The sequence below is a fragment of the Calonectris borealis genome, chromosome 18 (assembly GCF_964195595.1).
Source record: "Calonectris borealis chromosome 18, bCalBor7.hap1.2, whole genome shotgun sequence".
NCBI lineage: Eukaryota > Metazoa > Chordata > Aves > Procellariiformes > Procellariidae > Calonectris > Calonectris borealis.
Window position 1 is genome coordinate 13,180,070 of NC_134329.1, and position 26,528 is coordinate 13,206,597.

The window sequence follows — 26,528 nt, forward strand, 5'->3', positions numbered from 1 at the left end:
ACATTAAATTATTTAAAAAAACAAAACTAGACAAAAAAAAAAAACAACCAAAACCAAACAAAAAACCCCAAACCCTTTAAAGTAAAACTAGGAATTTGGGATCTAAAAAAGTTGTTTGAGACCACGGAGACTGCTGCATCAAAAGCCAGACTGAAGAAAAAAAACAAACCTGATGAAAAAGTCAGTTACTGTACTTGGTAACAGCAAGGTATGTTTGGGTTTTTTTTAAATGTCTCTTAAAGAATGATACCCCCCCAGCTAGTTGTCTGGAATATCACTGAATGACAGTCATTTGTGTAAAGTAGCTCTTAGTAATGTCCAGCTCATTGGAAGTAGGCTTAATTATAAAGAGCGAGCTAAATAAGCCTTTTTAAAAAACAATCTCTAAAATAGGAATGCTCTCCCACAGCAGAGAGCTATCCCACCAAATAATCAAACTTAGAAAGAGAGACAGACATTAAAATACGTTCCGTTCAGAGAGCTCAGAAGAAAAACTGTATTTTATGTGCCCATAGTAAGTGGATGCCACTTTTTTTTAAACTTCTAAAAGAACAAGAATTTAATTAAAAAAAATATGTTACAAAAGGCACTATTAAGCTTGCAAAAGCATTAAGTGCAGGTTTTTAGGTTTGTACCAAATCATGAGCCTACTGAAGGGTGTACAGTTTGTGTACGGAACAGTCACTCTGCAGCGCAACAGCCGTCAAACCTATCAAGCTCTGGATTCTCAAATCCAGCCTCTGCAGCGGTGAGACCCACAGGTGGTCACTGGGCCGCTCCCGCACCACACCAACCCTAAGGAGGTTCCATGCTTTCCCACCTACTGTGCGGCACCAGTGAAGCCAAATCCACCCCTTTTCGCCAGCACAGCCTCGGCAGATGTTAATTTTCTGAACAGATCTATGCTGTAACAATAGATAGGGTTTGCCTTTTTTTTTTTTTTAACTAGGGAGCTATCAACACTAGAGCACTCTGTTTCTGGAAGCCTTCTCTCAAGCAACAATACAACCATTAAGCTGATACGGAAAACTGTCTTGAGTTTTGAAAAGCATTCTTCAATCTCAGCGTTGTACTGTCGAAACAAGTCATTCTTACAGAAGGCTAAAGAATAAAATTATTGATTGCTGTAACAAAAACTCATTACCACATCAAGACTGGAGACATAGTAAAAGCTTAGATTTCAATAAAAATATTTTTAGTCCTTATTCCTCTCTCTTTACAGTTGGGAAATAAGGAGCCACATCATGGGTCACTGGCTACCACTCTAATATATTATTACAAACTAGACCATTAAGGTATCTTGCTGGTAGATTTGCTGAAATTATTGCTGATGTGCTTTTGTGTAATAGCTATTAAAATCTGCTAATGTTAAAAGCTTCTGTGGGAAAAAAAACAGCTAATTTTTATTTTTTTTTTTAATCTTCAAACTAACATTTAAAGGAATACCAGTAATTTCTATAGTGCCCCTTTACTAAAACACTCGGTATATCACGGTGTTTTTAACAGCCTCAGAACAAGCAAAGACTCAAGGTTTTCTGTGTGAATAGGTGCATACATACACACATATATATAAGTGAGTGTGTGTGTGTGTGTATTCAACTGTCTAGACCGAACTGCTGGCTATAAACACTTACTTTCTGTTTATGCTCAGGGTTTCACATTCATACTCAGAACTGCAAAGCTGTCGTTACCCAGGCTTTGTTTTAGGCTTTTCGCTTTGAGCATTCCCCCTGCAAGTGGAAGAACATTTTACTGCTTGCCACCAACTTCCTCTGGTAAGATTCCTGTTTACGGATGACGTGCTTCCTCCAGACTACCCAAGCAAAAGAAATGCAGCTGAGGGCTAACGGGTTCAGTTCAGCAATGACAACTGGTGACAATAACACCACCGTTTCTAAGTAAAGGTTCAGCTCACTGCTTTACTGGCAACAAGGGTTAATTCATCGCTACTGGACAACTGCACTGACTGTCACTAACTTCTTGCGTATCACCAGTAAATCTTATCTCCTATATGGCATAAAGACATATATTCAATTTTCTTTAACATACAGTTGTCCTCCATTGAGGAAAAATAAATAGCCAAGTACAAACCTCATGTCACTTCAGTAACATTGTAGTTTTTTCCTCCACTCTAACATGAAAATATAATTGAAGTCCCAGGAAGATGAATCATATTTTAGTGGGCAGGAGGCTCTGAAAAATAACGCAGTTTTAACAGAGCATGGTTGACACAAGCTGGACTGTAGCGCCCAGGACTCCCGGGGTCTGGAGAGAACGAGGCGGCATTGCCGTATTTTCCTGGACTTCCTGGTACGGGACTACTTCTTCCTGAATTAGAATACGCTGAAGCGCTTGGAACGCCGGCAGCGATGGTTTGGGACTTGAATCTCGCCTTCAGCGCTGGACTTGGCCAGCTGAAAGAAACAAAAAGTCATTTTGCATTTTGTTAAGAAAACTGCAATAAGGAGAGCAGTACTTTTACTCAGTATCGCTTGTAGATCTTAGAAATGATGCACCAGCAGAGAAGAATCAGAACTGGTAAGAGACAGGTCTGACAAGCAACAGGGACAGCACAATATATTCTATGTAGACATGTTGCCTCATCAGCGAGATGTCATTTGCTCCAAAACGGCCATTAAGAAAAGAAACGTGTGCTTGTGAAGCACCTGGAAGATTTTAGTCCACTGCCCCCATTAGAAAAGGGCATCAAGATGAGAGCTGACCTGATCTCACTTAGTGCCGCAGCTATTCTGTATCTGAACGTGATCCCCTGCTCCTTTTTGAAAATAATCTTGGTGTTGCCACAGAAGCAGTATAATTTTTCTATATAGTGTCAGATTTTCTCTTAAATCAATGAGAACTAGGATCAAAAATTTCTTTGAAAGCACACCAAAATATTTCCTTCGTTAAATTAAAAACCCTTTTCTGTAAAAACCTTTCCTTTTTCTCTAGATTTTATCTTAAGCAAGGCAGAATGACCAAAGGTTGATTCTAGCGTACGAGAATCATTCCTGTTCGTTCTTTTACATGTGAGGCAATTTCTTAAGATGAGCCACTATGGAAAATATGCTATAAACTAACGATATTTTATAAGGTTTTTAAAAATAAATAAATACCACCCCTCCCCAAACTATGAAAGCCATGCACACACACAGCTTACTTAAAACCTTTTGAAAATAATTTTCTTCTGATGGACCCACTGTATCATTAGGTCTGCTTTTTTGCAGTCAAAATCCCACATACCTAGACACAAAGTGATCTAGCGTGTCACTTCTTCGCTTTTGGCAGAGGTAGCACTGCAAAATTAAGAAGGCTGACAGCGCAAGCTTTGGCATTGTCAAGTCATTAGAGTAATCGGTTTTACTTATGTGATAGAACAGTGATTACACCTAAAAATCCTGTGTTAAATTTTAGCACTTTAGAAGAACACTTTGGACCTTTCAGACAGTGGAATAAGAATGAAAAAAGCCTAATAATTAGCCTATTTCTTTCAAAAAATTAATGACAAAAATCAGGAGATGAGAGAATTTGACTTTGAAAAGCGAAGCGGTACAAGGACACCGTATCAACCAGGTATATGAAAATATTTCCCTATTTCTACTCCACTTAAATCACAGAAAAATCTTAGTGAGCTTCATGTTTTTTCTAAAACTATACTTGACGGCCCTACTTCAGTGCACTGTTTGAAATACAGAGACAAAAGAAAGCTGCTTTCTAACCCAGCGCTTGGCACTGGGCAGCATTTCTCCTTCCACTTACCATCTGCACTTCTTTCAGCCCTGTCACATGTTGTTTCAACTCCTTCCACAACATTCCTCCTGCTCCAATCTCTGCTAACTTAACACAGTTGCACTTCTCGGCTGCCTGGTTCCCAACTCCTACTCTGAATTTTGTGGCCAATAAAGCCAGTCAATTATATTTCTAAAATTCTCACCAGCTCTGACAGAGCTTTGAAGGTTCTGTCTTTAAAGCATGTTTTGAAAAATTAATGTTTAATATCTATATTGAGAACTTCTTAGTGGAAATAGTTCTCATGGTAAGTGGATTTTCATGCGTTTAAGAAAGCTAGAAGAAACAAGAAAAAAATAGAAGTCAGTACAGGTCATTTGATGGCTTTCTGTTCCTGCTGCCTTTCCAAACTGCTGTGTGGCACTGGGTCATGTTTCTTTTCTGAGAACTTTAGCATGACTATACATAAATTCTAGGCTGTCTAAGCAAGGGACTCTTCAGCGTTCTGACCAATGTCTGTCACGATGGAAATAAATCTTCATGTTAATACAATTGCCAGAAGAAGCCACTTGTATGAAAACTGTCGCTTTGGGTCCCCAAAAGCAACAGCATTCAAAGTAAAACATAAACGGCATAACATGTATTCAGGCGTCCCAACAAACGCAGCCTGCTTCCATTATTTGTGTAGCAAAACACAACATTCTCTCTAAAAACTTAACACACACCATCGTTCACGCTACCAATTCCTTTGGACTGGGGTAATAAAGGGTAAAAATAAAAACAGTAATAAAAAGAAGCCTGAAGATATTAAATTCACTTTAACATCACTCTGCACAACCTAAGTACCTCAAAGCAATGCAACATTCTTGCACTGCATCCACAACAGGGATGAATTACCAACTGACATCACGTTAAGACCAATGAAGGATCCAAGTACTAAGTAATACATCAGCAAACTGAGACATCTGCCAACTGGAAAACACTTACGCTCTCGAGACCTTCATTTTCGGTCTGGTTTGTCTGTGGGGATACGCTGAAGTTCTCTGGAACTGCACTGTAATGGAATGTGACTGCAGCACCAGTAAACCTTCCTTATTATTAACAAACACCAGCCAAAAAGGCTTGGTGATTAATTTCAGAAACACACCAAGAGTTAATACAGTTGAATATTTAAAACAAGGTTTTTGGGAGCAACAAGGCCTGAAATTCTAGCTATTCAAGTTGTTCTGCCGCTGACCCGCTAAAAATTTGATTTCGACTCATTTGATTGAATTTGCAGAAATACCTTTGCCTGTCAGATGAAGAGTACGACTGCACCGCATGCTTCCACTTGTAAATAATTGGGTATTTCTGTGGATCAATCTCTACTGCTTCTATAGCTGCTAAGACATCACTATCCAGCTTCGAGGGCTGCTCCCTAGAATATAAACAGAACTGGATGAAAAGAGAACTATGTATTTGTTCAGGCAATAACACATCCCAATTCCAAAACATTTATTTCTGATAACAAGCAAACAAATTGCCCATGCTCCTCTATAAACATAGTTTCTCTATGAACTTTTTCCAGCAGGCCCACACACAAATGACTGTCCAGTATTACACAGTAGTCTCATAAAATAAAAGCTTTGAAAATTTAATCTGAGGACATCCCAAGAGCGTAGTAAACACTTTGTTAATCTAAGTCAGGCTCATCATGATGTCACAAACCTGTCGGATGAATGGGAAACAGCGAAGTTAACTGAAACGGATTTGGAAACAAAGACAACTTCTTCCTTCTGCTTTAGATACGGTATTCAGGTAATTAGTTGCAAGAGAACTGTACGGCTACTGTACAGCATTGAAGCACATTGAAGATGATCACTCAAGGCTGACTGCAACTAGTGTTGCTTAGTATCACATAATCTCAACCTTGCTGTCAGTGATATTGTAAAAAGCATCTTGCTTGGTATACATAAACCAAAGGACAAGTAAATGTTAAAAAAGACAATTCTTACCCAAGCAGGAATAACTTCTTAGAATTGTCATTTGTGGGTGAAGCCTTCAAAAGAAATTTCTGGGAAGAAAGTTCTTGATGTTGTTGTGCCTCATTAGTCTGAATTCCAGATTCCATGGACAGTCTCTCCTTTTCTGATGGTATTTTGTGTTCTGTCCTTAACTTGGTCTCTCCAGGTCTACCGGTAGCACTTGGCTCAGAAGAACTTGCCAGTGAAACCGCGTAGCAGGTCTTATCCAGACGGTCCTTGGATGTTCTCACCTGACTTGTTCCTTCAGCCAGAATTCTCTCATTCTCAGGTTTTTCAGTGGTTTTAGTTGATTCTCCTGCAACGTCTTGTTCTTGGAATGACAGGCTTTCAAATTCTGACATTAAATTGGAAACGGGCGATACAAGGCATTCTTCGCTATCATGCAAATGCTTTCTGTCACTAATTATCCTTTCACTGGACACAGGATTACAAAATCCATTTTTGCTGGAAGAAACCGCCTTTTCATAGTGCCTGGGGTGATCTGATGTTTCTATAATGTTTGCTGTATGCTCCATTGACAAGATATCACACTCAGCATCTCCAATAGCATCAATGCTAGGTTCTTTGGACACAATAGGCTGGCTGATATTCCGTGCTGCATTTTGTCTGTTTTTAATTTCTTCTAAGCTCATGTCATCATCATCCTCATCCAAAAATGCTCCAACAGAAATAGAATTGCAGCACTTTTTACTCTTGCCTGTAAACAATTTTAATAAGAGCAACACATGAAAAGACTTTCAACAGAACGCCAATCAAATAAACTAGGAACAAATACACAGTCTTTATGCCTTATTCTATTTATGGAAGCCCTCTCTAATTTTATTTATGCAACAGCATGAACTATCCTAACTGAAGCTACAAATGCAAAATGACAACATTACTGCTGTATCTTCTTTTGCGAATAACCATTTATATCCTAGTCATTTGAGAACTCTATTTCCTACACTCCTCACTTCAATCATTAACCAGCATTAACAAAGGAGAAGAGGGTAGGAAAACGTTACTAATATAGAATAGCTTAAGTTTTCATCTCTTCCAAAGCACAAAGGCTTACGACTACTCCCACGACTATCCTTCAGGGTCTTGTCAGCCCAGGTTTATCCCAGAGCCCCTTCAGATCTATAATCACACAGGAAAGGAGGAGGAAGGAGCACTAAGATTTGGGACTAGTGTGGGCCTTCCATAAACGCGTGGCAAGCGGTGGTCTAAGAAGGTATAAAAGCTTTCCTGGGTTTTGTTCAGTCTGTCTTTCACCCTCGCCTGCAAAGTATGATTCCTTTATTTTAAGAAGTTATTTATTCTGTATCTGTGGATTATAAAATTCTATACTCTTAAGACAAATTCCCAAATGCTGCGAGTAAAAACATACTGAAGATAGGCGTTTTCTTATGGGAATTGCATTTGGGGGCTACAATCAAATAAAGTACTTCATATGAAAGATAACGAACATCTAATGAGGTCTGTTCGTTAGCTACTTTTTCAATACTATAATCAGACTGTTTGGATAACAGATTAATAATAGCAACCACAACAGGTGAATACTACTTCCCCTGGGCACCAAGCTTTATCTCTCCCTCTTCTCCCTAGGTACAACCTGTTGTTTGTAGCACTTGCCCTTTTCTTACCAGAAGGATGTGGAGTTTTATATCTATTGCAGGTTTCATTTTCCCCTGTTTCTGGCTGAGCCTTTTCGCTCATTTCCCGATGACTCAGGTACTCTTCTAATTTTCGCAACCCCTCCTGGGAAGACAGATCAACAAAACAGCCCAGAAATTCCCAGTATTCAACCCACGGGAACCCCAGTTCATGAGCTAACTCCCTGCAATAAATAAAATAAAACGAATCATTTGTGAAGACATAAATATTAGTTTGACAATAACTTTTCTGAAAACATTTTATCAGCTATTAATAGGAGTATAAACGTGCAACTAGGCAACACAATTCCGCAACAATCAACAGTCTGCAAAAGCGATACACACATCCTTAGCAAACATAGTATCATCTAATTTTTTCTAGAATATTTTTCAAATTTAATCTACTATTCTTAAAGTTAGCACCATAAATATTGCTATTTTTAAGCTGACTGTATCTAGACATCAGATAGAGATGAATCCCCGCTGATGCAGGCATAATTCGAATGATACTCCAATTCAATAGCTTTTTCTATTTGGGAATGGGAGAAGGTACGAGGAAGTGAGGGGTTCTTTTAAAGAAAGAAATCTAATCAGCTTTTAACAAAGTATGCTTCTTCCATATATTGCTGATACAAGGTATTTTAACAGCAAGGAGACATACCACACACACAGCTTTTATAAAGCAGAACGTTTATAATACAAATTTCATTCTGGTACCTTTTAACAATCCCTCAATTTTACAGAAAAAGTAGGGTATGGATAATTTTAGATCTTCTGACAAATCAGGCAAGTAAATGTTTGAGAAAAGCATTCTATACATACCATCAATAATAGTTAAAATATCTTTTTCTTTATTTCCAAAGCTAGAAAGCTAGCTCTCACATTTTTAGCTATTTTCTTTACACAATAATACAGTAAAAATCCAACTACAATATACTTCATAAATATTTCTGCCAGTAACTTTTGCCCTAAGGCATTGTTCCGTAAGTAATAACCGAACTCTCAGCACAAGTCTTTTGCTTTTAATTGCTCTGTCTATTGCCAATTTTTTATACTGATACTCTTTTAGATACCTTCCAACTCTTTCAACACCTCTCTCCAGATCAGATTTCCTGACATTGTGAAAGAAGCCAGCTCTCTCTCGAGGTGGAGTCTTCCAAAGCCTGCGAAATTCTTCAGCCTTTAAAAAACAGAAATAATTAAAAAAACCTACCCCCCACAATATGAAGCTAACTCAGTGCTGGCTAGATGTCTGCCTATAGGTCTAGAAGACATTTAGCTGTTTGTTGTCTACATGTAAACAACTCAAGTCTGGCACCAGTATTGCTCAACTCTAGCTATGAAGAATCTCATATTGGATCTAAAGTTACTCCTCCCAGTACTACTGGTTACTTTGATCTCATAACTGCTTATTAAAAGAGTAAGGACCATAACGTATAACCACCTTAAAGTAAACTGTATAGATACTAAGTCTGCCTGGTTAGCATTTGTGTGCAGCAACAAACAGGTACGTCTTACAATCTTCCCATGCCATTATAATTTCATTTAATGATAAATGCTCTCTTGGTCACTGGTTTCTAGGATGCAAAGGTGGTATTTTTATATGTATATATTTAATTCCACAGACTTGCTACAATTACTAGAATGTATTCTTGCTGTTTATTTTGAAGTTTGAATTTGAACTGCTAAAGGGAATAAACTAATGGATTTTTGTAAAATCCCAAACTTTATGCCTTTACATGACAAAAATCAGCAACAATGACTAAGAATCACATTCAGACATTAAAAGTATCTGTCAGTAATCAAAATAATGCATTGTTTACACTCCAGGTAAAATTTTTCACAGTACAAAATATATTTACATTTCTGTCAAGCGAACAGAAAACTGACCAATGAGCATATTTAGAAGAAAAAGCATTTTGGTAAAACTCAGTCCTGGAAGAATTCAAGCATTAGATGACAGAAAGTCCTCAATTATATTTATTCACTGTTTCTAAAGCCGTCATACTTCCCGCGTGTTTATATTAAACAGATGAGTCAAAGAAATGCCTATAAATTTATAATATATTTAACTGGTATCTAAGTATACCTCCTGAAAACTAAAGACTTTGCTTTTCTACTATACAATCAATACTTTTGCAAAACTATCCCAACACCTACTACTTGGTCGTCAGTTTTTCCATTTAGAAACAGATATTTCCATTTAGAAAAAATAATGTTAATTTGACAAGCAGAGGTGATAAATTGCTTCTAACATCCAGTGTCAATTTCTAGAAATGAGATAAAGATATAGTTAAGATTTTTTTAAACCGACTCATAGCCACATTGAAAGGCTTTGTTTCAGATTAGAACGTTTGAGCAATTATCTGTAAGACAATGAAAGGTTTGTCAAAGAGCGCTCTTTGAATAGATTCCAACAGGAAAAAGAGAAGAACAACTTTCTTTTGACTGAACTTCCATTCTTCTTATTTACACCACGTTTCTATGTTTTCAGCAATAAAAAACATTTAGAAGTTTCTGTGCTTTTCCTTCTCTACAGAGGATCATCATCTCTTCAAGAAAAAGAGCGCCACAAACTGTAACAGCAGCAAGCTACACCATACAATGACCCATGGGTGGATCTTCTAATGGTGCTTTATTAAAAAAAAGGAAAAAAATAGGCATTAGAGTCATATGAAATTCTCTCCTTACCTTTGAGGGGCTCATGGGGCCTGCAAAAGCTCTTATCGACAATACTGGATCTTTGGGGCTGCCAGTGTATTTAGATAAAGTTCTTTGGGGGCTATCGTCTGTCTGATCGGGTGACCATGGTGCACCAATTACAGGAGCTGAGGAATTGTCTTCTGCTCTCAAGAGTGGTACATAATATCGACCTAAAATAAATAATACAAAGCTTTCTTAAGAGGTTTATGTTACATTATCCTGCTGCTTCTTCCTAGAATATCAATACGCCCGTACACTTCACCATCTGACTTTATTTCGTTAGTAAAACTACTTGTAATTCAAACTCACGGTTTCAATATTTACTGCCTGCTTACAGGTTGTATTTTGGTACAGGCTCCCTTCTCTCTCAAATACAAAAATACCTGCATTGATACATATATCCCTTCCCTAAGGATCTGCAACAAATTTCAAACCCTCCTTTTGCAAATGCCTGAACCCACAGGTGACAAAACAATGAAAATTTCTGTGTCAAAGAAATTAACACGACTCCCCAGCGTGACAAATAAATCTCTCGCTCTGTAAAGATCTTTTGTTTGCTTTTAGATTAAACTTTCTGCTTCAGGCTCGCTGAATAAAATAAGGAGCATGCCTACGTTAGAGCTGTGAGGATAACTTTGTGATCCATACAGCAAGAGTTCTGACCACGTAATTTAAAAGACAAAAAGTTTTCTGTTCCTTGTCAGTTTTAGAGTTTCTCTTTGGTTTTCACAGCACTGTACAGTAGCATCATTTATGAACAGGAATGCTACAGAAAGCAAACAGAATAGAAGACAGCAAAGAGCCAAAATACATGCCTGATATAGTATAAAACTCTGAATACAGACCTTTCAAGTACTCTCTCAGTTTTTCTTTCAATTCTGCAGATTTATTCTTGCTTCTTTCACAAACTACCTGTTAACATAATTTTAGTTGTTTGTTAGTAAAGCGTAAGACATCAATCTCAAATCAATTGCAACGTGTGTTCTTTTTGAAGAGTCACATTATTGGCCTCTACCCATCTCATCCAGTACTTTTGATTCATACTAGAACAAACCACTAAAATACATCCACATCTATAAAATGGATACTGTAAAGAAAAAGCAGTGAATCACAAAATCTAGAACTTTTCCCCAGATACAATCAACATAAAATATTTTTAATGTTATCAAAGATTTACACGCTAATCACGACACTAGTCTCTTACGACAAGCCTTCTGTCTACAGTAGTTAGTACATGCTTGAACTTGAAAAATATTGATTAAGCATAACATTTTTGGTTTTGTTGTGGACATGGAGAGACTTACTTCTGCTGGAGTTTGATCATATTTGTTTCTCGGATTTTTTACAATAGCTGGGTGTGAGGTAAGCACATTAACAATGTCCAAATTCCCAAACTTGCAGGCAAAATGCAATGGAGTATCAAATCCCTGCAGTGGGAAAAAGGGAAAATTCACATGCATTTGGAAACATGATAAAGTCCATCCCACGTATTTTATTTTGAGACTGGGAAAAGTATATAAATGTCATGACTAATGATCAGGGCTCTTAGTAGATCTTTTCCCACCATACTGTAGAATAATGATTATTAAAACCCACAAAACTCACGAATAGCTCATTTTGCTAGAAGTGTCCCCTTCTATTCTCTTTCCTTCTCCCTTACACATCCTTAACACCTTCCAGTTGTTTCCATAAGAATAAGAAACTGGCAAACATTAAAATCTTACCATTTTATCTGGTGTATTAAGGTAAAGGTCAACAATATATTGGATGCGATTCTTCAACATTGTATCATTATCATCTGGATACATAAGCCGCATAAATTCAGGATTTTCCAAAGTGTCCAGTAACAACTGGCAGATACCAGGTTGATTCTCCTTGGCAGCAACATGCATGACATTGTACCTACACCCTTCCTGAAAAAAAAAGACAAACATTAGAATGAAATCTAAACAGCTTTCTTACGCCCACACGCTTAACTGATTTAACTGTGAAAATACAAAGGTGCCCACACTGAGTCTTGTATTTAGATTTTTGTTTCTTAATATTTTATTACGAAAAGATGTTTACAAAACAGTACATAAACATTCAGATCTGCAGTAAATTATATGATCTTGGAAAAACTTAGGCATTTTTATACCCGCATTATTCTTACAATTAACAAAATTATTCTTATACTCACCTATAGTCTTTTTTTACATCTAGGGCAAAAATGTGGCAAAGAAGGTGTATCAAGATACCACATAATAGAAGGAGATAGGATGTTCAGTGTATAAAAAGAGCAGGAAAATGGATGTGTATATAGATAAAATTCAGTTTGCTGTAATATATTACATGCAAAATTTCAACAACTTCACAAAGCTGGTCTGATAGAAGTCATTTGTTAAGATTGTCAGCATCTGCTAAACGGTACTTTATACATGGATTTTAGATGCAGAGCACGTTTTGCAATTTAGTGGTGGTGCCTAGGTAAGCAGTGCTTAGGAACACCTAGCTACAGCCTAGGCACTACCCCACTCCTTAAAATCATTCTATTTAAAAAAGATTGGGGTTATTTAGAGGAGATTAATACTACATGAAGACAAGACTATTCTTTCACTACTGGAACTGCATACTCAGTGTCTTTAGCTCTTCTGGAGCAAAGCGAACTCTCAGTTATGATGGGTGACTTATGCAAACAAGATATCTTGAAGGAAGAGTAGGAAACAACATTCCTTCCAGTTCTGCTTATCAGGCCTCAAAGATAAATGACTAAACCAGAACTTGGATTTTTTTATTTCATTTTTTTTACCTGTACAACTGTTGGATTGTCTCCTGACCCAATCAGATAGCGAGGGTTACTCCAAATAAGTTCTGAAAATGTTGCTATATCTCCTTTCTCGACAGCTTTCCGAAGCTTAGCAGTAAGATCTTGAGTCCGTGGACTTTTATAACTGTTGGCTCTCTCCTTATTAGCAGTTTCGTTCTCAGGGGAGCATAAGCCATCTATCAAAACAAAAGTAACATGTTGCTAGATACATTCTTTTCAGTGATCACTATTTTCATACCCAGACTGTGAAAATAAGTTTTTAATCTACAACATGTATTAACTTTGCATCTTAAATGTACAGGAGTAAAAAAACTGAGGTCAATGACAAGCCATTTAAAAATACTGGTAGTTAGTAAGAGGGAGGGAGGAGAATATGACTTAATCATCTTGTAAAACTGTTTCAGACTTTAATAGGGACTGGTAAATTTTGTAATTACCAATCTGCTTCCATCCAACTTTAAAAGCAAAATTCAACAAGAAATAAGAATTTTCTGAGTATTAAAATTGCCTTTCCAGTTCCGTCACTACCTGAGTCCCTTTAATCTAGCAATTGGCAACACTGTGAACTATGATCAGTGTTTACCATTTTATTTCTGAACTTAGGAACTTACTTAACAATTAAGTACAGTTTTAATATACTGTGCAATTTTATCAGCGTCTTACTAAACCTGAAAATCCTGAAGTCCATGAGTAAAATCAAATCCTACCAAATATAAGCATAGACTACTAAGCAACCTATCTATGCAGGCCATTACCAACATCTCAGCTTTAGAAGAAAAGCAACATTTTTTAGTGTAAAATTCATGCGAACCGCAACGACAATTACTTTTAAAAGTAACCAGTTTATCGTAACATAGACCATAGAAACCATATATTGAAGGCCGAACCTTATGCTTTAGAACACAAAAAGCAGTCTTTCCATAGATTCCTGGGGCTCTAATTTACTTCTGTGGTAGTTCTTTACAAAAGAAATGGCAGGATTCCAACATACTCTACTTCTTTTTTTATTTCTGTACATGAACTTTGGTGCTCCTTTCCTGGAAAAGCATCAATTAACTTTAAGGATGACTTCTCCAGTGACAGTATAATTTTATACAGAAGTAAAACCAGATTTGAATTAAAAAATTAAAATAGGCTTTTTATTGCCTGTTTCTAATTTATTTCACAGAAAAAATGTAATTAAATACTGGTTATCATATCTATTTATACAGTAATTTTATCTGGTGATTAAGCTCTGGAGCTGTCATCTAACATTTGTTTACAGCTTATCCTAAACACCACCACCACTCTAAAGGGACTTCAATTTATTAAGATGCTTCACCCTTTGAATTTTTTTCTGTTATTAGAATATTACGAAGTTGTTGCTTCTTCTCTCATAAAAAATTAACAGACTGTATATTGCATCTACTGTACACAGATGAACACCTTCACTTACCTCTGTTAAATGATCCCATTTTCACTGGAGACAAACATAAAGAGGACTTGCTTGGAGATGGGAAATAATCACAGATTCCTTTAGCAAATTTCTCAGCATCCTCTCTGTTTGAAAAAGCTTTAAAACGGGAACCCTTAATCATCTTAACAGCTTGGAGAGCTTCCTTTTTATCTTCATAAACATGTATTCTCTCTGCAACGAAGTACAATCAAAGTTAAGTTATTTCAATAATCTCAGATTTGTTCCTAGAAACAGATTACAAAATTCTCAGACTATCCTTCCAGCTTTGGTCTCCAACTGTTTCTCTACCAAACATGGCACAAGAATCAAAAGTCCTTTTAAATTTTCTCTCTTGGAAACCGAGTAGAAGAATTTTACACGCTCCAGCTAACATCAGGTGATATGTGTACAGTGTTGGCCTGTACAGTATAGTCATATCAATCAATATCTGAACATCTTTTTTAATAGATAGGCCAGCTTCAACAAGCAAGTATTTCACATCCAGATTGAAAAGCAAACTCAGAGCTTATTCACCCTGCATTACTTTTACATGTTCTCTTGTTCAGAAAGATGAACTCTGTAAGTGATCCACTGTCACAACTTTAAGACCTCTACATAGAACCTCAGCCACTAATCAAATCCTTCCCCTTCCTCTCCTTTTGCTTTAACATTAATTTGTTCAAATTAAGATATCTGAATATCCTTTTTAGCAGAAAGAATACTTACTACTGTCTCAGAGTAAATGGTCATTTATGCACTACTGTAATCCTGCCACTAGGTAATTCAATAATTCCTTATTTCAGTATTCATCAGTAAAATGTGAAGAATGACTGATGCTTCTAGATACCATTTGGCATTAAGGTAGAAAGGAAAATATGAAATCTGTTAGAAGAGATCGTTTAAGCTTCAACTGATGACAGTATAAATAGTTTCTTGACTGTTTATTTGTAGGATTACTTTTTATTCTTGGGAGGGATTACAGGCACAGGATGGGTATGAGAGTAGCAGTAGGAAATAATTTTCTTCATCTGAGCTACGTCAAGTAGGGGATCCTCATGTGTATCAACTATTATGGCAGAACACCTGGGATGACTTAGAACTGTTTCTATGCCTCAGAAGATCCAATAAATACTACTTACAGAAACAAAAAAATACTTCAAGCAATGCTTAAAATACTAATACAGTCGTGTTCATATCGCCTACTATATAGAAAAAGGTCTATTTAGACATGATTGTAAAATGCTTATTATTGGAAATAAAGGACATGAATATTTACCATTCCTTGCCAATACATCATCGTAAACTGGACAAACACCATAGAACAGTGGAGGGTCTCTGGACAGTGTCTGAGTACTCGTTTGTGAATCACCACATCCTGCTGCACAGACTGGAGCTGAACAGTTCATGTGCATCACAGCATCTTCTTCTGGAGGGTTCAGACCTACACAGTACCCAAAGTCTACCTCTTCGGAAACACTTCCATGACTGTTGTGATTCACTGCTGTAGTTTTCAAAGCCTTTTGTGCTCCTGCCCGGCTGCTATCAGACGGGACGTTTCCAGCAGCCTCCTCTGACAGAGCAGATCCTTTTTCCTCCAACGCTCCTTGCTGCTCCAACAACGCCTGAGCCAACTTTTTTTCAAAAATAAACCTAGTAGTCGAGGTAATAGGCCCACATTTCAGTCCTGCTCTTACAATTTCTTCTCTAAGCTCATCAGGGGTGAGCTGCTTCAATTGGGATAATATTGCATCCATTGTTATTTTACCTATAGCGAAGGCGAAAGAGAGAGGAGAGAAACTGTAAAGAACAACACAACCTTTTTTCTACTATTTAAATGCTGTATTAAAACCAAGGGAAAAAGTATCTCGTAACAATTTCTCTGATTCTAAAGGAATTATTGCAGGTACAGAGAAGACAAAATATTTTTCAACTCAACACAGTAAAAACATTTTTAAGCTACCAGACTCATACCAAGAGTTTATTTCCTTTCCTCTCACAACTACTTGAAAGAGTGTTTACAGCTTACATTTTATTCTTGTTTGTCCTTTTCTTTTGGAGTGAAAATTCAATCCAGAATATTTATGCATGAAAATTTATGACAGGCTGAGAAATATTTGATTCCTGCCAAGAACGGTACAATCTGTATGTGATGGAATACAAGAACATGCTGACTAGTTAGCTCCAGTAAGAGATTCTGGTTAGGCAGCACCTACAGCTAGAAGCACAGCACTATTTCTATTATTTCCATAAGAATTTCTAGCTGACAGAAGTATAAGGCATAAGTATGATGCAGCAACCAGGGAGCCTCTCTGGCCACGACACAAGGCTGGAACTATTTACACAACATGTTGTTTCCCAGCCCCCATTTTTGAGAGCAAAGAGCCAGAAGCCTAGAATAGCTGATCTTTTCAGATTTCCTCCTCCAACAAACAGCAGGAGCTGGAAGAATTTCTCCATTTCCAAAGGAAAATCCCTCTCTCTGGTATGATAGCAGAAGCCCCTGAGCTCACTTCCGTCCATGTAATCCACACACTTACAGATCCACCATCTTCTGCATGGTCAGCGAGAAGATACTGGAAACAACATGATGCCAATACAAATTTCTTGCTGTGAAAAACACAACTGAAAAATACAGGATTTGGGCAGCTCAAGAACGTAAGAAACTTTAAAATTATTTCATCAGATACTGTATCCACGTATCTCCACAAAGGCTGTGACTTTTTCCTGCTGTACACTAGTTAGAAAGGACAGCTTCAGGATAGAAGTGATTAGGCTGTCATATTCCTTCAGCTTGCTTTCACTCCCTCCTTAAATTGACCCTTCCTTCAGCACCTAGCCATTTTACAGTTATACTGATTTGCATAGGTGTGTACGGCATTATTAACACCAATTCAAGCACATTATTGCTAAGCAAAAGGAAAAAGTAGTAAAAAAGTTATTTGAAAGGTTGTATTTGCATACCAAGACTAGAATCAGAAACTCAGCTAGGACTATTCCTCTTTATTTAAAGCAAAGGGGTTTTTTTATGGTGGGGTTTTTTTTACCTCCTCTGTAGGATGTGCTACTTTCTGTTGTTTAAACATTAGGTTTAAGTTAAATCTCTTCAAAAGAGCATTTGTGGACACACGTGGCAGTATGAGAAATATCCACAATTTACGAGCTCTCCTGCTTTATGAACAGGATGCACAAGCAGCCCTTAACATGAGTCAGAGCATCCACTCTGATGGGCAAGAACCTTTGTCTGGAAAACTAATGTGAGACTTGAACGGCTGCACCCTAACACAGCAGGGATGCAGGGCTCTAAATACTGGATCCTAAGAAGTTAATTATTCATTTTGTCAGTGTATAAACTCAGAAGTAATTCCAAAATTGCATCTCCATCATAGACCTTCAGTATAGTCAAACTCGCTTATTTTTCCACGTGTATTGCCAATAGTAGTATCACAAAATACACCAACAAGATAGATATGACAATTTTGTTTTTTAAATTAAGGATTAAGCTGGTAAAGAACCAAACTTTTCATCCCAAACGCACACAGCTGTTTTCATAACTTTCAGCAATAGCCAACATAGCCAAGCAAAACTTTTACTGGAATCTGACTTCAAAACTATTACATTTCTAATAATAGGAAATACTATGGGAAAAGATGTTAATGCCAAACCTTAAGTAGGTTTTCAAATATTATTACAACTTTACAGTTACGTGAGTTTGAGGGTTGTTTTCTTTGAGGATCATTTCCTTTTACAGTTGTTTCTTTTTTTTTGAACGTCCGATTTTAAACATCTTGTGGTTAGAGAACATACCTCAGTCCCAGAATATTTCATTAACTAGAACCTCACTGAAACTACGGGAAATGACAGTATTTCAGCTTAAAAAAAAAATCCAAACTGTGGCAAAGCCACAGCAGCTCAGATGCTGCTGAGCTACCTCCCCAAAGTATTCCAGTTCCCTGATGATTCCTAAACCTCCAAGCAACCTCATTGTTATGATTATCTGACTTGCCCACAAGACTGCAAAGACAGATGTGAAAGATCTTCTCACTTTTTTTTGATTCTTAATCACCTATTACTTTTTTAATAAATTTGATGCCATTATGTTTTAATCAAGGGATAAAATGTGGCCCTGAGGTCAATTATAAGAATATCAAAACTTGATATTCTAAGGATTTTCTTTTCGAGACTGTGTAACTGAAAAAACACAATAAAGATGAAAACTCAGAAGCATGAAAGTTTATTGCAGAAACAACTTTTTTAAAAGAGTCAACACAATATAATGCCTTAAAGAATTAACTCAGGAAATGCTCCTTTTTTTAGGGTTCAGAACCAGCACAATCATTCCGCAGAAGAGCAGACCCTTACATATGTATAATTCGTGTACACGGAGTATGCAGACACACGCGAAAATCTTTCTTCTTGGCTTGTGGTTAAGTAAAAAATGTTAGGAAGGAGTGATGATATCTCATGTTTTGATAGAACTTGGCTCCTAAAATTTTCTTCCTCAACTATGTAAGAAAAAGTATTTATTTCATGCATCCATTAAAATTCAGGCACAACTAAATCAGAGAGCGAAATGACAAAGCAGACCAACAGTGAAGAAATCAATCTTTGGTTTAAGATTGACTGTTAGCACAAAGAGTTTTCTACAATAAGCTTGCTGTGAAAACAGGAAAAACATTGTTGGAATGACAACACAGAACTTTCACGAATTATGTTTGTAATCGGACATTAAGCTTTCAGCTAACATGGATAAGCATTTATTCAGTTTTAACCCCATCACCTATTTTGATCTGTCCAAAACAAAAGGTGCAACTCGCAAACCTGAGAAATAGCAACTGCCCATTTTAAGATAATCCTTCAATCATTTGCTACAAGCAGGTGTAAAAGGTGATTATTTGAACCTTAAAATGCATTTCATGTAATTTCAAATGATCCAGACTACAGCCAGCTGTAGCTACCTTTTCTAGTTTAGCCACCTTTAGTGGCTTTACAAATATGAATAACTGCTTTAACAACAAATGCACGTTCGAGGCTTCTTCCAAATCAACCAAAATCTGGAAGAATGAGCAAGAGATGTATTTTCCCTTGTCTTACTGCATCAGTATGAAACAGCAGAATCTGTTTCAAAAAAAAAAATTAAGACTAGTACCAAGAGAGAATGAATGACTGACTTTTGAGGATGGCAATATTGCTTTATTCCACTACTCATTAAATCCTTCGGTAAATGAGCAATATAAGAAAACAGACTTTTTCTTTTTTTTTTGGGAGGCAGGAATTAAGTGAGACATACCCTGTCTTTGGCTATATTTTGACTGCTAGGATTTGCACGTGGCAGAACAATCGTGGCTATTCAATCAGGTATTTCGTTTATACTGCCTGTTGCCAAATTAGCTAACAGTTATGAACTACGTGGCAGAAAGAGAACTGCAAAACAAACTTGGAATAAGCTACGGGAAAGCCAGGATTAAAAGAAGGGGAGGAAGGAGTAAGACGACTTCTCAGGAACGAGAAACGGGCATGTATTTCTAGAGCCAGTAAGGGAAGGCCGGCTCGGCGTGGGGGGGCATTCAGCGAGCAAGAGCAGGGACGCGTGAGAAGGGTGGAGCAGGCAGCAGCCGACCCTGCCGCCCTACGCAGGGCAGAGGCGTGCGACGGGAACGCCGGGCAGCGCCGGGGACCGCCCGTGACAAAGAGGGAACGGGGTGGCGGGGCCGGGCCACCACCCGACGCGGGGCCGGGCCCGGCGGCCAGGCGGGGCCCGCGGGTGGGCGGCCCCGAGCTCCGTCCGTGGGAGAAGACCCCTGGGCCGCGCAGGCAGGAAGGGCGAGCGGCCGAGCGGCCGCAGGCCTCCCCGGGCGGTGCCCGCTGCCCAGCCGGCTCTCCCGCGGCGCGGGAGGCAGCGCCACCCCCCGCCGACCTCCCCCGAGTCTCTCACCTGGGCGGCTCCCGCTGCAGCGCCGGCTCCCCGCGGAGAGCGGCGCCGGGGAGGAGGGGGGTGCCGGGGACGAGATGGCCGCCGCCGGCGCCCCGCGGCCGCCCGGCCTCCTCTCCAGCAGCCGCAGCAGCCAGCCCACGGCGCCGATGACCGCGCAGGCGGCCAAGAGCTCCCAGCCCGGCCAGCGGCCCCAGCCGGCTCCCCACAGGGAGCCCCAGCCCCCGGCGGCCCCGACCCACCGCTCCATGCCCCGGCCCGCGTCCCGCCCGCCCGCAGACACTTCCCGCACGCCCTCCGGGGACGGTACCTCAGCGGCCTCCCGGCTTCCGCCTCTCCTCCTCCTCCCCCGCCCAGCCCCGCCCCGCCAGGCCCCCTCCCCGCGAGACGCCGGGCCTGCCCGACCCGCTGCCTGACGGAAAAACACGGCAACGCCGCCCCGCCCCGGTGCCTGACGGGACGGCTCAGCTGCCCGCCCCGCCACTCCCGCCGGGCAGCGCCGCCGCGGGGACGCTTTCCCCCGGCCGGCTCCAGCGGGCGTTTCGCGGCGCCTGGCGGGAAGGCGGCGCCTCTGCCGGAGCCCGCGGCCCGGGCGGAGAGCGATGGCCGGTCGCCCCCCCCCCGCCGCGGGGAGGGGGTCTCCGCCCCCAGAGAGACAGGCGGCCCGCGGCACCGCCGTCGCCCGCGGCCTCCTAGGGACTTGCTGTTACAACGGCCACGTTTTGTTCCCCGTTATCGTCCCGGTCAGGTAACGGACCGGGCGGGGGAAAGGCTGCCGTCAGGCTGCAAGGGCAGGGAGGAAGAAGCCTCGGGAACCCGAGGTCACCAAACCGTTGGCCGCTTCACCAAAACACAAGAGGGAGCTCTGTCTGTCGCCAGTGTGGGGTTTGTCCTTCCCTGCTTCAGAAATGGGCCATGAGGGTGGTTTTCAAGACGCCGGGACCAGGCAGGATCTGGAACTACACTTAGTCGTCCTCCCTCAGACAGGCACCCGGCTTGCTACCAGCAGCGGCCTTGCTGCTCGAGAAGACGCACAAGCACTTTGAAAGTACCCTTTAAAAAGAAAGGTTCAGTCTAAGCATGAATCTCAAAATACTGCAGCAGCCTCGGATAAGCCGTCAGAGATGGAAAACCATGAAGAAGGAAGCCCCTTATGCATTAGAAGGAAACAAGTCTGTTCACACACCTAAACTAGTCAACCCATTAAGTATAACATCACTACCTTACCGGTACAGGTACTTGTACTATAAGCAAACCTGTCAGAGTTGCAGGTTGAAATGATGAGACAAAACAGCAGGCCTTCAAGAAGTTGACAACATCCCTTTAACTCTCACTGTTTAATATTACAAGCAAGGTACAGTAATTTCTCTCCTCATCATTGCCATTGGCTAAATTAGAATGAAGATGACATTTCTGCATTGTTCCATTTTGTAGACTCAAACTTCAGATGTTGGCAAATTCAGGCCAAGGGAGATACACTCATTACGTTTCCTTCCTGACATGGTCAGCAAACTGAGAAAAAGTAAATGTAATGGAAATACAAGCACAATCAATTTTAGATGTGTGAAAAATCAGTGAACAATCAATACGCAATAACGTAGTCTTTCAAAATAAGGTGGGGTTTTTTTTCCCTTAAAGGTGGCTATACATGTTCAGAATCCTAAACATAACAATTACTGTCCAAAACCAAAGAGAAGATAATAACAATTTCTCTTTGAAAGTATAAACAACATGGAGCCCGTTACCAAAAATAGTTTATTGCACAAAACTTTTGAAGGAATTCCTATGCACATTATTTTTATAATCAACATGCTTTGTATGATCATAAACGTTAATTGTACATAGTGTAACTCCTCCATCCCCTGGGTTATCCACTCAAGAACATGAAATGGTTAACTTCTATTTTTACAAATACAGCCTAAGCAGACGTTACTGAATGTCATGTATAAAACATAAAAATATTTCATTTACAATATCCAGAACATCTCCCCCTCCCCCAGAAATCTGTGCATCTGTATTGGAAATTAGGCTGCCCTACTGCCCAAGACTGAAGTGTTACACATGAGTAGGAGACAAGAGGGATCAGATGACAGCTGATGAGCATTAGTAATTACTTTGGACTGTAATTGCTTTCACATGAAAATATTTAAAGGCTCTGGTCACAGCAAGTCACATGCAACTATTCACATTTCCTGGCAAAGTTTATAAAACATACATCACAAGCTTTTGCATCACCAGCAGTGAATTTGTCATCTTTAAGTTAAATTTATATTGATAGTATCTGTCCCCAGTGCACCGTTAATGTTGTCATAGCTAACATTAAAACACCATGCCACTGCAGTTCACTCCCCTAAGGAGGAGTAAGTTATCCATGAAAATACGAGCACTAGAACTTCCATTCTGGATAATACTCTACTCTTGACATACGTGAAATTCTCATAGATTTCAGCTAGAATATTGCCTGAATAAATGGTATGGGATCAGATCCTCCCATTGCATGAGTGGATAAGGGGCTCAGCTGATCCCAATACAGTGCACAAATATTTCCAAGAAATCTGGAAGACAATAGAATGGAGCATTATGCAATGTTCAGCAACACCAGAGACTCGGTAACTAACGTTTTTTCCCATTGTAGGGTTTGCTGGTTTTTTGTTGTGTTTTTTGTTTGTTTTTTTTAAACGCACAGTTATTCAAGAGTCCTCAAAAACCCAACGGCATCTGAAAAAGTAATGCTGTAGCATTTACCAACTTTCATCACTTGGGAAACATTCTCACATTACAGTGACATTTCTCCTTCATCGACAAGACTTGGTTTAGTAAGTAGCAACCACTGAAGAAACAGACATGGAAAATACATTCCATTGCAGTGCTTGAAAAAGGAAAAGAAAAAAAAAATCTTGAAGAGCTTATTCTTCAGATTTTCCTCTGATGTATTTGGCAGTGCTGCGACAGGCAGAAGGGAGGCAGTTTTCATTCCTACAACTAGTTTGTTTTACTGCCTAGACAGCAGAGACCTGAAGCTTTGTAGAGCGAGCATGCTCAGCCTCAGGGTGAGGCTTTTTAATAAAACAGCAACTGTTTCTCTGGATAATTAAGAAACATAGCTGATGAGCTTTAAAGAAAAGGCCTTGCTTTTATCACATGCTGCGTGCTCCTTCTAGAAGGCTTGCCAGGGACTTCTGTAACTTAATTGACTTAGTACCTCATCAGAAATAGACCCTCAAGTCTCACCGTCTGTCCTTCATTTAAGTAAATGGCATGGTGCTTCTGTTTATAGAAAAAACACCTGGTGAATATAAAATGAAAATACCTAGTGTCCAGGTACCTTCAGGGAGAGACAGATGGGTCAATGTGGAAATCTAATCTGAGCACTTCACCACAGCTCCCTCATCTTTAAAAGGAAAAACATGCATCTAAGACTACTTGATTGTATAAGCTGAGATGTCTTTATAAGGAGCTAGTGAGAAAATGCAGCACTACACTGGAAACAGAATGCAGTACAATTATTGATACAAAAAGAAGAGGAGAGCAGACATTCTGACTAACTATGAAGGTTTCTAACAATTCTGGCTTCTTTGATACCAGATGAAACCTTTATCCATACAACTGTTGCGAAACTTAAGAGATTAAAAGATAATGGATTCTTAACTGTAGGCAATGTATTTACTAAAATGAACAGCAACATTAACACTGCAGAAGTGTTATTTTATTTAAAATCCTGAACATTTGATAACTTTTTTGTACTGAATATATTATTCATTATGTAGCTTTACTTTTCTTCTTTAACAATACTGCATTTTTTTTTCTTCTTTGAGCTTTTATAGAGGCAACTTCAAGAACATGACAGCAGCAAGACAATCGGTACCATTTACTCCGCAAAGTAGACTGCAGCGTTATGCAGACATTAACATATTTAAGCTAGTCTGTAAAGCTTTTGACTTTTCTTTGAATTGTTTGGTAATTCTGTATGATGGGCACCTAATGCCACACTAATGCATTCTTTCCTTCACCAATTACAAAACCTTGACTTTTAGCATCACTTGATGCTAAAATAAAATGTAAGTTAAAATCCAGTAGCTGAGGGGCATGAAATCAGTCAGTATAGACTCTTTAAGCGCAAAGTGTTCAACTGGACTAAAGCTTGAATTGGTAATTATGAGAAATCAGACTTTGGATAAATATGTGTGGGTTTGGGTTTTTTGTTTGTTTGTTTGCTTATTTTTTGCCTTACTGCTAATCAAACTGCAATAATTTCCCCCTCCCCAAATAACCAAACGCATCAAAAGCAGCAACACTCTCCTTGGAAAAATACATGAACTAGAATTTTTGGGTTTCCCCCCAGCCACTTAATCTACTTGTACTTATTAGATTTTTTTTTTTTAAACATCAAATTATAGTGGATTAATTGACCTGTTTTCTTTATGTTTTAAAGACAAAAACATGCTAGTACATGAGTTGCCACTAAATCTTCCAAATAATCTGTCACGTATATCGATTTGTGCTTTAGCACTTAGCACATTAGGCGAAGAGTACCTGCACACTAAGTTTTTGAATGAGGAGAGGGTGGGCTTATCACTGCACTGCGAGCCAATGGAGCAACGGGACCAAAGATGAAGGAATCTAAAGTGGGCTGCTTTAATAATAAAGGTGCTCTGCAGAGGGGCTGCCACAGTACCAACATTTCCATTCACGGTGGACAATTTGTAGTAGAGGGTGCAAAAAGTAGGGGAAGTGTGTAGAAGATAAAGCTAATAAAAATAATAATTTTATAGGCATTATAATTTTGTCTTTTAAAGTAAAAATAATTACATTTCTAAAAGCTCTGGCTTTAGGAGCTAATTTCCCTAAGCCATTTGTACAGTATGTCAAAAAACAGTGAACTTAAATGTAACATTAAAACAATGACAGTAACAAAAAACCCTCGTGTCAGCCTTAACTTACAGTATAAAGCATATTAAAACAGATATTCAAAGTGAGAAAATTAGGATTTTTTCTTTTATATATATATATATATTACACGCATACCTTTTTCAAGGGTGTCTACTTCAAAAGTTGAACTAAAAAGGTGCAAGAAGTGTTTGTGCAGCGAAGCAAAGCTCCCTACTGGCCTGCAACTGTAAGAGAAAAACTGATCCTTCAGAAAACATCCCAGGCAAATCTGCCAAAGATACATACCAATCTGCATTGCTTGTCTTTACAGTCTTGTTTCTTTTGCTATAAGTCAGAGGTCATCTTCATAACTAGAAATGGCTTCAACTGATTTTTTTTTCTTTAAATACAGATACCTGTATTTGAATCTGAATTTCAAGAATAAGAGCTTATAGGAGGGAGGAGAGAAGATGCTCAGAATATCCAGTTCTCAACCACTAATAGCTGAACATGAGCAGAACTTATTTTTCCCTGTGATTTGGATACAGCCGAAGATGGGGGAAAACAACACTCCCCTACCCTCCCCCAAATGAAAAAAAACCACACCAAAACCCAGATGTTACATAATTAACAGTCATTCCTTAACAAACTCACCCAGATGGAACAAATACAGACCTGGAACCAGATGCTCCTTTGGACCTCATTTTAAACCTTCATCTGAATCTCTTACTAAACCCCAAAATGAGCTAGATTTACCACTTGGCAGTCCCCAACGTGAAGAATTATTACGGTAAGGTTTCAGACAAACCCTTGGAATAGCATGTTCTGCATTTAATATTACACCAGTTTCTCAAAACCATGCCCTTTGCTTCTACAGGCAAAAGCACAACTCTGAACACCATTTTTAAAAATGAAATAAATAAATAATTTTCATAAAGATTTGTTTACATACTTAAAGCAACAGGAAGAAAGACAACAGATAAGGAGATTATAGCATCAAAGCTTCCTTGTCACTAACACTACAATTCTGTTTCTTTCCATCTACAGCAGGAATCTCTTGCTGCTCTGATGCAGTTGCAGGACTGGTAGAGGTAAGGTCCGTTAGCTGCCCCTCAATCTGAGTCCACGAAGACATTGATTCATGTACTGTAATGGTGTGTTCCTCCATCTGACGCTGAAGGCTGTCCATTTCTTGCCTTTTGAAAGTATTGAGAACAAAAAAGCAAAAATTAACAAGCAGAAAGCTAACTGCTAAATGCAAGATCAGAAAATGACTTTTCTGATTCTTGATACCTACTCGAAGACTATCTAAGCTATAGCTGGTACAAGAGCAAGAAGTCTGCAGGAAGCTTAGGAATTGTCTTTAATTTAAGAGCAAATACAATATGCTTAACTCAAA

General features: G+C 39.1%; 2 protein-coding genes across 5 annotated transcripts in view; both read right to left on the minus strand.

The window, feature by feature from the left end:
• Positions 1–943: 943 nt before the first annotated feature.
• ANKLE2 (ankyrin repeat and LEM domain containing 2) lies at positions 944–20,611 on the minus strand. Of its 2 annotated transcripts, none has more exons than XM_075168041.1 (13): positions 20,571–20,611; positions 15,608–16,096; positions 14,332–14,523; positions 12,879–13,072; positions 11,815–12,003; positions 11,395–11,517; positions 10,936–11,002; positions 10,079–10,260; positions 8,461–8,567; positions 7,379–7,572; positions 5,724–6,450; positions 5,015–5,146; positions 944–2,414 (listed from the first exon to the last, which is right to left on the minus strand). In XM_075168041.1, the coding sequence occupies exons 2-13, from the start codon at positions 16,083–16,085 to the stop codon at positions 2,177–2,179; spliced, it is 2,823 nt and encodes a 940-aa protein (XP_075024142.1). In that variant the 5' UTR covers positions 16,086–16,096; positions 20,571–20,611; the 3' UTR covers positions 944–2,176. The 2 variants fall into 2 exon arrangements, with proteins under 2 accessions (XP_075024142.1, XP_075024141.1); XM_075168040.1 differs by lacking the exon at positions 20,571–20,611 and adding an exon at positions 20,264–20,551.
• A 1,386-nt stretch (positions 20,612–21,997) lies between these two features.
• GOLGA3 (golgin A3) overlaps positions 21,998–26,528 on the minus strand; it is a 30,661-nt gene continuing 26,130 nt past the window's right edge. For 2 of the 3 annotated variants that reach the window (XM_075168047.1, XM_075168045.1), the window contains exon 24: positions 21,998–26,325. In XM_075168047.1, coding sequence (XP_075024148.1) covers positions 26,118–26,325 — 208 coding nt within the window. In that variant the 3' untranslated portion in view covers positions 21,998–26,117. The remainder of the gene's footprint in view (positions 26,326–26,528) is intronic. The other variant, XM_075168046.1, reaches the window with a different exon arrangement.